Here is a 12,169-nt window from a genome sequence, read left to right as displayed (position 1 = left end):
CTCCTTGTTCAAATCCCTCCTTAAAAAACCTGTTTCTTCTGTGATACCTGAAAGAAACAAAGCCATAATCATGGGGTGATTCGAAACTGTTATCCCTACCTCTAGATTCCCTGCCCTTTGTGGTGTTTAAATTGTGAGCTCTTCAGGGCAGGACCAGTTTTTGTTTTTGTCTTTCACAGCACTAAAGCCTCTTGTCAGCACTAAACAAAATAGTAATATATAGGGTTCTCAGTCTGTTGCATGGAGGCTATATTTATGACTTGTGGAATTTTTCATAGGGATTTCCGTACTGGATCAGACCAGTAATCCACCTAGTCCAGTATTCTATCTCTGACAATGGCCAGTGCGATCTGCTTCAGAGGAAGAAATCTACACTAGGTTGTTATGGTATAACCTGCCCCTATGGAAAGCTGCTTCCTAACCCTCAACAGAGGCTGACTTATGCCCTGAAGCTTAAATATTTATATCCTTTCCAAGGCTTTAGTTTGAGTTTTAAATATTTACTATTCTTGTTTATCCACATAAACATCTGATCCTTTTTTTGAATCCTGATAAGCTTTTGGCCTCAATGAACTCTTGTGGCAATTACTTCCACAGCCTAACTCTGCATGTGAAAACGTATTTCTTTCATCAGTTTTGAATTTCCAGTATTTCATTTTAATTAAATGTCAACTTGCTTTTGTATTACAAGAGGGTGAATCCAAGGTTCCGATCTCCTATCCTTATACCATTAACTTTTCTGTGGGCTTTTATCATAGCTCCTCTTATTTAATTTCTTCCATAAGGTAAACAGTCTGTCTTACCAAACTCTTTGTATGACCATTTTTCCTTCTTTCTAATATTCTCATCAAATCTCCTGTATTTCTGCTATATCTTTTCTGAGAGAAGATGATCAGAAGGATCTGAACACAGTATTTCAGGTCAGGGTATACTATTAATTTAGAACTGCATTATATTTTCTGTATTGTTGACCTTCCCATTCCGTATGCATCCTAACATTGTTTGTTTTTTTGATCATTACTGCACATTAAACAAGAGGTCTTCATTGAGTTGTTTCCTTAGTGGTGTTCAGGTCTTTTAGCTGAGTTACTGGTTTTTAAATCAACTCTTAAGGGGTTGAATTAGTTCAAATTGTTTTCTCCAGTATGCATTATTTGCATTGTCAATATTCAGTTTCATCTGTCATTCTGTAGCCCATTCATTTAGCATTGTTGGGCCTTATGAAGTTCTTCTTAATAGCCTCTAGTCTGAGTAATCTAAATGGTTTTTGACATCTGTAAATTTAGCCATCTCACTGCTCATTCCTGTTTTGAGCTCAAGAATAAATATACTAAACACCTGCTATGAAAAACTTGTGGCATCCATTGTTAACTTTTTGCCACAGTGAAAGCTGACCAATTACTCCTATTTTTACTTTGTCTCAGCTACTTTCTGATCCATATTAATACTCTCCATCATGGCTACTGAGAAACTTTGACAAAGGCTGTAGGGAGACAAGAGGGCTGCTACACCAGTAAATAATACCATGATCAGAAACTCTGAAGCTTTAGCAGGAAACAAACAGAAATCACGATATATTTTGTGGAATTTGTTCTTCTCGTGTTAAAGCGTACCTATCAAAAATAATGTCGCTACATCTTTGTGCTTCCAAAGCAGCCTTTTTACAGTCAGTTCACAAAGTGCAGTTACGTGGCTATAAGGATAGATATTTGCCCATGGACTGGAACATTAATTATGGTATTTGCAGTGGTGTTATGATACAAAAGATTTGTGAGTGCTTGTTAGTTTATGACAGAAGCTTCAATTCAGAGGTATTTCAACCTCAGTTTTCCTGTTTGCTTAAAACTTCCTGTTTCATCCTTGCGCAGGGGCCATGCTAATCTTCTCTGTATCGTTACCCTGCTCCTGTCCCGAAGGGCTTAAAACATCCCTGGGAGAGGGCTGTGGCAGGGGAAAGACTGGGCTGATTGGAAAGCAACCACAGCTGCGGCTGGCTTAATGAGGGCCCAGCTGGCCCTTATAAAACGGCTGTGAGCCAGAGGCCCAGAAGGAGTCTCTCTCCAGGCTGGGAAAGAGCAGGGCCTGACTGCCTGCAGAAAGGGTACTGAGAGTGAGGCAGGGCTGGGGAGAGCCAGAGGAGCAAAGGAGCTCCAGGCTGGCAATTCCCCAGGCTGCAGGACCTGGTCCAAGGCCCATAGAGGTACTGGGAGGCAGAGGAAAGCAGCAGGTCTGAACCCCCTTAACTATGATGAATGGCTTTTACACTGCAGTTTGCCCCAGGGACCCGGGGCTTAGTGATGACTGGCAGTAACCCAAACTGAGGCAAGGTGGGGATTAAAGGATTGGGGGTTTCCCAGAGAGGGGAGACCCATAGAGACTGGTGGGGATATTGCCAGGGGGCAGCCCCCGGGTAAAGGGGCACCGGGTCTGCGAAGGACACGGGGGCCAGTGAAAGTGGGACACCGGCCTGCAGAAGGTGCTCCAAGGGCTGGAGAGCTAATTCCCAGAGACGACCAGCAGGAGGGGCTGCAGGGGTGAGTCCCGCACCGTTTACACTTCCTCATCTCATTACAGAAGAATAATGTGCAGTTGGAATACTAAAGAGTTACAGGATACTTGAAGGAACTTTCATTTGCTAAATCTTAATTATTGTTTTGTCAAATGATAGTCTGAGGGCTTGTCTTCGCTACCATGCTGCACTCTGCAGCTGTGCCAATATAGCGCATCTGGTGAAGACCCTCTATGTCATGATGTAATTAGTCCACCTCAACAAGAGGTGGAAGCTATGTCAGTGGGAGAGCATCTCCCACCAGTGTAATGCGGCATAGACATTGCTTTAAGTCAATGCAACTTGCATCACTCGGGGGTAGTTTTTTCACACCCCAAGCAAGGTAAGTTACATTGACTTTAGCAGTAGTGAAGACAAGCCCTGAGCTGGGGTTTGGAAGGGAAATACAAGGTCAGCTGATAGCCAATGTGTCAGACAATGCTTGAAATGTAGGCTTTACTATGTGGGGTACCAAACATGTTTGGTATCTAGAGGATTGTGTCTTCTGTTGTGTATTTCTAGTCTATCCCGTCCATCAACAAAAAAGTTACCTCAAAATTTAAACAGTGGGTATGGGTACTTGTTACTACCTCGCAAGAGCATTGTGAACTGATTTTTATAAACCACGCCAGGTCCTCTTATGAAAGATACTGTAGAAGTGCAAAATATATTACAAATTTCTCTTATTATTTCTGTCACATTAGCAGAGATTTGAAAGCTGCCTTTGGGCATCTAAGTTGCCCTTACAACTCTTAGCTGGGCAAAGTTTTCAAACCTTGAGCCTAGATGTACAGGGCCTAATTCGTCTAGTACAGTAATTTAACATTTGTGTAACTTCACTGGCTTCAGTGGAGTTACTCCTGATTAATACGTGCACAAAAAGAGAATCAGGCTCATGTCTGTTATAGCCATTAGAAGACAAATTGCAAATCTCTGAACTATTTTTCTTTTATTTACATGATAAATGAATCTGCATGACGCCTACTGAAAGTAAAATTTCCCTTTAGTTAACAAACACTTCTGAAGCCTGTAAGTCCTATGTTCTTTCCTGCAAGTGACTGTGTTTTCATTGCCTTTCAGATCTACAGGAATAATCCTGAATATCTCTTCAGGTGCTGGCATGTATCCATCTCCACTGCTCACTCTGTACTCAGCAACCAAGGTACGCTTTCTTTTGGTATGCTCCAATCTGAACTGTCAAACAGAAACGTAACAATAAAAGCTATAAGAATAAATGTTTCTAGGGTCCCTCTGTTGATGGTTTGATGAAGTAAGGGTTTGTCTACACTGCTCTGCATTTCGGAGTATGGGGATGTGAATATCAGTGTGCACTTAATGCTGTGTTGTGACTCCCCTGTGTGGATGCTGTGGACATGAACTGAAAGGTTCCTACCTCACATTAATGTGATCTCCTTCAAATAAGACTACATTAAATGTGAAGTAGAAACCTTTTTGTTTGTGCCTGCAGTATCCATGCAGGGCAGTTACAGCTCAGCACTTTAATGCACATTGCTAGTCACACCCTCATAGTATGAACTAAAGGCAGTGTAGACATGCTCTAAAAGTAGTGGTTACTGCAATGAAAGCTTGGGTGAGGTAGGAGAGAAAAACAAGGCATATTGGTTTTGTTATCATGTCAACCTAATGTTTTGTGAGGTCTGCATACACTTCCTTATCATATGCTGCATTTTTTTTAAACGCTCAAAAAATTTGATATCTTATTTAAAGGAGGACATTAACAAAAGGTGAACTTGGTCGGGGGTGGACCCATGGGCACAGAATGTGTGGAAAATTAGTCTATATACAGAAAGATATTGGCACTTTTCTCCCTGGTCTTACTGAAGATATTTTTGAACATGATTCTCCTGTTGTGTGATAGGACTAAAGTGTAGGGTGTAATCTGTCCATTGTTTCTATTAAAGTTACACCCTGTTTCCTCCATTGGGCCCTATATGCACAACTTAAGACAACCACTTACAAGTTTTGACTCTTTGCATTTGGAAAAAATCAGATTAGTTCAAAAAGTTCATCACTGGAAAAACGACATTCTAAATGTTTCTAGCTTTTTATAATTTTGTTTGGCTGTCTCATTTTACAGTTTCAGTAAAATGTTGTTCTGGTCTATGAAAACAATCCTGTGTAGTACATCTTCACTCTTTTTAAAGTATTGTCCAACCACCATGTCACCACTTCAACCCAACTGAACCACTGAACTGCTGTTCTGCCAAGATCTCTAACTGTAGGACAATACCCTATTGGTTATCTCATGGGACAATGGCAGCTGAAGAGCCACAGCATTACAAAAAAAGGGAGGGGCAGACCAATGAGAGAACATACAAGGATATCAAGGCAGACAAATTTAGTGCAATGAAAAGTAGCTTGATAGTTGCAGTTCCTGTGGGAAACTTCTTTAGTGACCATAGTTCAAAAAGGAAATGACAAAGTTTCATAGGGTAATGGTTATGCTTAGTGCCATCAATGGTTATGCTTAGTGCCCGGCCTTAGTCATCCATGCAAGTTATAGAAGCCTCATTTTAAAATGTTTGTTTTATTTCCTTATTTCTCACTGTGTGGAGAAGGGATGTCAAAACAGCTTTTTTCCAATAGCAGATAGTATGAATCTGTGCAAGTGGACCACCAGTGCAGTTCACACAGAATATTATTTATTACTACTTGCATTAGTTTGAATGCTATTCTTGTAGCTTTTATAGGGTGTTCCATACTAGGTATTCCAGAAAATTGTTGGCTTTCTTTCTCCCTCCTGACTTCAGTGCTCTAGCTAGTTAATTTTTTTTGAAGTGATATAAAACACACAGAAGCTACTTGTCATTTTATTGAATGTGTTTACAGACTGGCACAGGCTGTGATTTTAAAGAGATTTCACTGCATTTATAATGTTGACTTCTCCAAAGATACCATCTGTGCAGGATTCCCAGTCCTCTCCCTTCTCCCAGCACCCAACAACCATAGTTCCCTGAGCTATTTTTGTGGCAGTAGTAGCTAGTAGAATTACCAGCAATCCCTCTTCCCTCAGCTGGTGGTAGTGAACCACCACTAAGCATAACCATTACCCTATGAAACTTTGTCATTTCCTTTTTGAACTGTGGTCACTAAAGAAGTTTCCCACAGGAACTGCAACTATCAAGCTACTTTTCATTGCACTAAATTTGTCTGCCTTGATATCCTTGTATGTTCTCTCATTGGTCTGCCCCTCCCTTTTTTTGTAATGCTGTGGCTCTTCAGCTGCCATTGGCCCATGAGATAACCAATAGGGTATTGTCCTACAGTTAGAGATCTTGGCAGAACAGCAGTTCAGTGGTTGAAGTCTTTCTGATTGGCCTCAGCATTCAGCCTCCATTTTTACCTTGATGCTTCATCTTTCTATGTTTGGGAGTTAATTTGACTCCAAAACTACTTGTTGTGTGGGTTTTTAGGATGTCCTCCATCCACTTGAGCCCTAAAAAGGCAATAAGAGTCCTCAGTAGCTTCAAACAGTGCCCTTGGGACAAAAGAATGTCTAATGGATTAGTAGAAGGGGAAAGTGTCAGATCCGTGTTCAAATGTCAAGCTGAGCACTCAAGCAGTATGGCACTCCTGGAAACTACCTTAAGTACAGCCCAAGGCCTAGCCCCTAGTGCTTCAAGGATTTCTTTTTCTAAGAACATGTTTGAGTCAGCCTTCAGCACTAATCATCAGACTGTCAGTGCCACCCATGTCAGAGCAAATCCAGTTTCTCTTTAGGCTCAGCAGGATAGTTTCATCTTCAGAGTCCTGAATCCTCCCTCTGGAGAGTAAGGACTCTGCCATGCAGTCGCTAATACCTTCCGGACCTTGCTACCTGAAGTCACAGGTTCCTGAATTCCATCTGCTCTGAGGAATTACTTCCTCACAAGAAGAGGCACTGAGTGATCAGCTGCCATCTGATGCATCCCTGCTAAAGTCCTTTAGATATGAAAATGTACTCTGTTCACACAATTCCAGCTGCCATATGCCTAGCAGGAAGGAAGAACACAGTCTCATGCAAACTGAGTTGATCCATGATATATCCTCACATGTGGTGCATGGATCAGATAGTGATGCATCAGGTTCCTATAGAGAATCCAGTGAGGTGGATCACTTCACCACTCACCTACATATGCGCCCCCTTCAGCTGTAGCTCCAAAGAGTCTACTCCCCCACTCATCAACCTATGCATATTCCACTCAGCATGCCACCAGAAGTTCTCTCCTCACTACAATGGTAGATGGACCCACTGCAACTATCATAACAGATGCATTCCTCACAGCCTGGGGCCCCACCTGGGCAGCTGCATGAAACAAGGCACCTGGACACCATGGGACACCACGATGCACATAAGCATATTGGAACTCTGGGCAGTATGCAAAGCTTGCCAGGTGTTCCTGCCAACATTTCAGGGTCGACACGTTCTCATCATGTCGGACACCACCACAGTCTTTTACTTAAACAAGCCAGGGGGAATGATATCCTGAGCCCTATGTGCCAAAACTATACACCTATGGGAATGGTGCATAGAATCATAGAACTGGAAGGGACATCAAGAGGTTATCTAGTCCAATCCCCTGCACTTGTGGCAGGACTCTGCTTATCTAGACCATTCCTGACAGGTGTTGTCTAACCTGCTCTTAAAAATCTCCAATGATGGAGATTCCACAACAGCCCTAGGCAATTTATTCCAGTGCTTAACCACCCTGACAGTTAGGAAGTTTTTCCTAATGTCCAACCTAAACCTCCCGTGCTGCAATTTAAGCCCATTGCTTCTTGTCCTATCCTCAGAGGTTAAGACAGACAATTTTTCTTCCTCTTCCTTGTAACAGCCTTATTTGCTTATTTGCATGAAAACTGTTATGTCCCCTCTGTCTTCTCTTTTCCAGACTAAACAAACCCAATTTTTTCAATCTTAGCTCATAGGTCATGTTTTCTAGACCTTTAATCATTTTTGTTGCTCTTCTCTGGACTCTCTCCAATTTGTCCACATCCTTCCTCAAATGTGGCGCCCAGAACTGGACATAGTATTCCAGTTGAGGCCTAATCAGTGTAGAGTAGAGTGGAAGAATTATTTCTCGTGTCTTGCTTACAACATTCCTGCTAATATATCCCAGAATGATCACTTTTTTTGCAACAGTGTTTCACTGTTGACCCATATTTAGCTTGTGGTCCACTATGACCCCCAGATCCCTTTCCGCAGTACTCCTGTCTAGGTAGTCGTTTCCCATTTTGTATGTGTGCAACTGATTGTTCCTGCCTAAATGGAGTACTTTGTATTTGTCCTTATTGAATTTCATCCTATTTACTTCAGACCATTTTTCCAATTTGTCCAGATCATTTTGAATTTTAATGCAATACTCCAAACCACTTGCAACCCTTCCCAGCTTGGTATTGTCCGCAAACTTCGTAAGTGTACTCTGCATGCAATTATCTAAATCATTGATGAAGATATTGAACAGAACTGGTTCCAGAACTGATTCCTGCTGGACCCCATTTGTTATGCCCTTCCAGCATGACTCTGAACCACTGATTACTCTCTGGGAACCGTTTTGCACCCATCTTATAGTAGATCCATCTGGGTTGCATTTCCCTAGTTTGTTCATGAGAAGGTCATGCAAAAGCTTTACTAAAGTCAAAATATGCCATGTCTACCACTTTCCCCCTATCCGCAAGGTTTGTTACGCTGTCAAAGAAAGCTCTTAGGTTGGTTTGACATGATTTGTTTTTGACAAATCCATCCTGACTGTTACTTATCACCTTATTATCTTCTCAATGTTTGCAAATTGATTGCTTAATTATTTGCTCCATTATTTTTCCAGGTACCGAAGTTAAGCTGGCTGGCCTGTAATTCTCTGGGTTTTCCTTATTTTCCATTTTATTGGTTGGCATTATATTTGCCCTTTTCCAGTCTTCTGGAATCTCTCCTGTCTTCTATGACTTCTCAAAAGATAATTGCTAATGGCTCAGCTATCTCCTCCTTGAATATTCTAGGATGCATTTCATCAGGCCCTGATGACTTGAAGACATCTAATTTGTCCAAGTAATTTTTAACTCATTCTTCCCCTATTTTAGCTTCTACTGATCCTACTTTATTTTCACTGGCATTCACTACGTTAGAGTCTAATCACCACCAACCTTCTTGGTGAAAACTGAAACAAAGAAGTCATTAAGCACCTCTGCCATTTCCAAATTTTCTGTTATTCCCTCCCCACCCATTGAGTAATGGGCCTGCCCTGTCCTTGGTCTTCCTCTTGCTTCTGATGTATTTGTAGAATGTTTTCTTGTTACTGTTTATGTCTCTAGCTAGTTTGATCTCATTTTGTGCCTTGGCCTTTCTAATTTTGTCTCTACATACTTGTGTTATTTGCTTATATTCATACTTGTAATTTGACCTAGTTTCCACTTTTTGTAAGACTCCTCTTTTTTTATTTTTAGATCAAAGCCAGGGTGGTCTCCTGCCATACTTCCTATCTTTCCTATGCAGTGGGATAGTTTCCTCTTGTGCCCTTAATAAAGTCTCTTTAAAAAACTGCCAACTGTCTTTTCTTGTTTTTTCCCCTTAGACTTGCTTCCCCTGGGATCTTACTTACCAGCTCCCTGAGTTTGCTAGTCTGCTTTCTTGAAATCCATTATCTTTATTTTGCTGTTCTCCCTCCTACCATTCCTTAGAATCATGAACTCATCATTTCATGATCACTTTCATCCAAGCTGCCTTCCACTTTCAAATTCTCAACCAGTTCCTCTCTATTTATCAAAATCAAATCTAGAACAGCCTCTTCCCGGTAGCTGTCTCCACCTTCTGAAATAAAAAATTGTCTCCAATATATTCCAAGAACTTATTGGATAATCTGTGCCATGCTGTATTATTTTACCAACAGCTGTCTGGATAGTTGAAGTCCCCCATCTCCACCAAGTCCTGTGCTTTGGATGATTTTGTTAGCTGTTTAAAAAAAAGCCTCATCCAACTCTTCTGCCTGGCTAGGTGGTCCGTAGTAGACCCCTATCATGACAGCACCCTTGTTTTTAACCCTTCTATTCTGACCCAGAGACATTCAACAAGTCTGTCTCCTATTTTCATCTCAATCTCAGTCCAAGTGTATACATTTTTAATATATAAGGCAACACTTGCTCCCTTTTTTCCCTGCCAGTCCTTCCTGAACAATCTGTACCCTTCGATACCAATATTTCAGTCATGAGTATTATCCCACCAGGTCGCTGTGATGCCAACTATGTCATAGTTATATTTATTTACTAGCATTTTGAGTTCTTCCTGCTTATTCCTATACTTCTTGCATTAGTATACAGACATCTAAGATACTGATTTTATTTCCCCTGCCAGTTCTGTCTTGTCTCTCCTTTATCCCTGTTGTAACAGCCCATGCTCCCCCCAAATTCCAAAACTTCTCCCAGGTATCCATGTTCTTGACTTACCTATGGGCTTTGGTCACCTCACTAAAGCCCTCCTCACTAGGTTAGCCAGTCTGTATCCAAATATGCTCTTCCCCTTCCTCGATAGGTGGACCCCATCTCTGCTTAGCAGCCCTTCTTCATGGGACAGCATCCCGTGGTCAAGGAAGCTGAAGCCTTCCTGGCGACACCATCTTCGCAGCCAGGCATTTATCTCCAGGATGCACCTATCTCTGCCTAGGCCCCTACCCTTGACCAGAAGGACCAAAGAGAACACCACCTGCACTCCCAACTCCTTCACCCTTACTCCCAGAGCCCTGTAGTCACTTCTGATCTGCTGAGGGTCATAACTCGCAGTATCATTAGTGCCAACATGGATGAGTAGCATGGGGTAGTAGTCAGAGGGCTGGATGTGTACGGGGAGACTTTGGCAAACCAGTAAAGTTCTTAGAACCACTATGGCTTATTGTTAAAAAGCAACCTAGTCAGCAAGCTGTAAATTGATCATTGAGCAAACTCAGCTTGACCAAGGCAGGAGGGGAAGGGGTTTTGGGTGCCACTGAAAGGGCAGCTTGACCCCACGTCCTTCCTGATAAGACTTGTCTTGAAGTTGTTGATACATGCATTTTAAAAAGAGCAGGAATGTTTATTGGGGTCTCAGAGCTGCAGATTCTGGAAAACTCACACCTGGTTAATCAATAGTCAGAAGGAACCTCTTGCTTGAAATTGCTTACTTGACAAGGTTTCTTTAAGGGATATGTCATTCTATTACTAATGTATAAATAAGGGGAAAAAAGCTTGAGATAGTTGGACTTGTTTGGGGACTCTTTTGGACTCTTCCTCTGGATACATCTTGCGGTCCCCACTGGCAGATGGAAGATTTGGCCACCAGAGGGCTGCCGCTGTGTCACTCGAGAGCCGCGCTCAGCTTTGCTAATTATCAAGAGTTGGGGGTGTTTTACTAACTTGTTGCGAACATATGTAAGTGCTTGAGACTAAGTAAAGTTTAGCGTTAAGTGAAAGCACTCTTGTGTTGTCCTGTTTGTGCCAGCCATCTATCGGTTGGACGGCCGTGTCTCCCTTGATTTATTTCCTGACACCTCCTCGCACAGAGTAAAGTTACCAAGAGCTTTGGGTTGCAAGAACCCCGGGTAACAGATGATCCTCAACAATCCTTCAGTAAGGTCTCTGATATGGGCCCCTGGCAGGCAGCATACCTCCCGGGATGCTGTGTCAGGGTGACAGATGGGTGCCTCTGTCCCCCTCAAAAGAGTCACCAACCACCACTACCCTATATTTCCCTCTGGGAGTGGTGGCTGTGATCCTCCCAGCCTTGGGAGTACATGGCGTCTCTACCTCCTCTGGGTGTGATTCCTCATTGCTTGTTGCCAGGGCAGCATATCGCTTTTCCATCACCGTGGTGGATGGATTTGGGAATAGGGGTGGAGCACTGCCTGCTGCCAGAAGTAACCAGCAGCCAGTGTCTTCCCTGTGACTGAGCCATATACTCCTCCCCCGGTGGTGTGACAGCAAATCTTTGTAGCTGGATAGCTTCCTCAGTTACATTTGAATACTCTCAAGGAATTCCTCATGGGCACAGATGCTCTTCAGCCTAGCCACCACCTCCTTTAGCTCTCCCACCTGCTTCCTGAGAGATTCCACCAGCAGGCACCTTTTGCACTGGATGGTCCCGTCTCCCATCACGCCCCCGAGCCTGGCTTTCTGAGAGTGGGAAATGCAGGCCACAGTCTCTGCAAATCCACACCAGGATCTGGGGTAAAGGCATCCATGGTTAGGTTGTTTGGATACAGGTGGAGGGGACAGGAGCAGCATTGGCACTGGTGATGCAACCCTTCCTAATCATAGCGGCTATATTACAACTCCCTCTTTCAAATTCCTCTGTTCACTAGGTCCTCTTGGTAACTTAGCCTCTTGCTTTTAAGACCTTCTCTTCTAGGTCAGCCCTATCACACATCGCATCCTTTTGACAGCAGCCTACCTATCGCACACCCAGAACATGATTGCCGATGCTCTCATTAGAAACTTTGCAACCAATCACGAGTAAGAGTTGTACGACTCTGTGATCACTGACATCTTTGGTCAGTGGGGGAACCCCCGTGAGGGATCTTTTTGCATCCCACACCAACACCAAATGCACCTGTATTGTTCCAGGGGAGGAATTGGAGCTCAATCACAGGGAGAGGCCCT

The 12,169-nt window shown here is 42.9% G+C and overlaps 1 protein-coding gene and 1 pseudogene across 3 annotated transcripts in view; one reads left to right on the top strand and one right to left on the bottom strand.

The window, feature by feature from the left end:
- HSD17B12 (hydroxysteroid 17-beta dehydrogenase 12) overlaps positions 1-12,169 on the top strand; it is a 224,916-nt gene that overhangs the window by 199,977 nt on the left and 12,770 nt on the right. For all 3 annotated transcript variants that reach the window (XM_030560001.1, XM_030560000.1, XM_030559999.1), the window contains one exon: positions 3,629-3,710. In XM_030560001.1, the coding sequence (XP_030415861.1) occupies positions 3,629-3,710 (82 nt within the window). The remainder of the gene's footprint in view (positions 1-3,628; positions 3,711-12,169) is intronic.
- Positions 1,824-1,919, bottom strand: LOC115651768 (annotated as a pseudogene).

This window comes from Gopherus evgoodei, chromosome 4 (genome assembly GCF_007399415.2).
Source record: "Gopherus evgoodei ecotype Sinaloan lineage chromosome 4, rGopEvg1_v1.p, whole genome shotgun sequence".
NCBI lineage: Eukaryota > Metazoa > Chordata > Testudines > Testudinidae > Gopherus > Gopherus evgoodei.
Note: the sequence above shows the minus strand (reverse complement) of the source record. Positions and strands in the feature narration are given on the sequence as shown.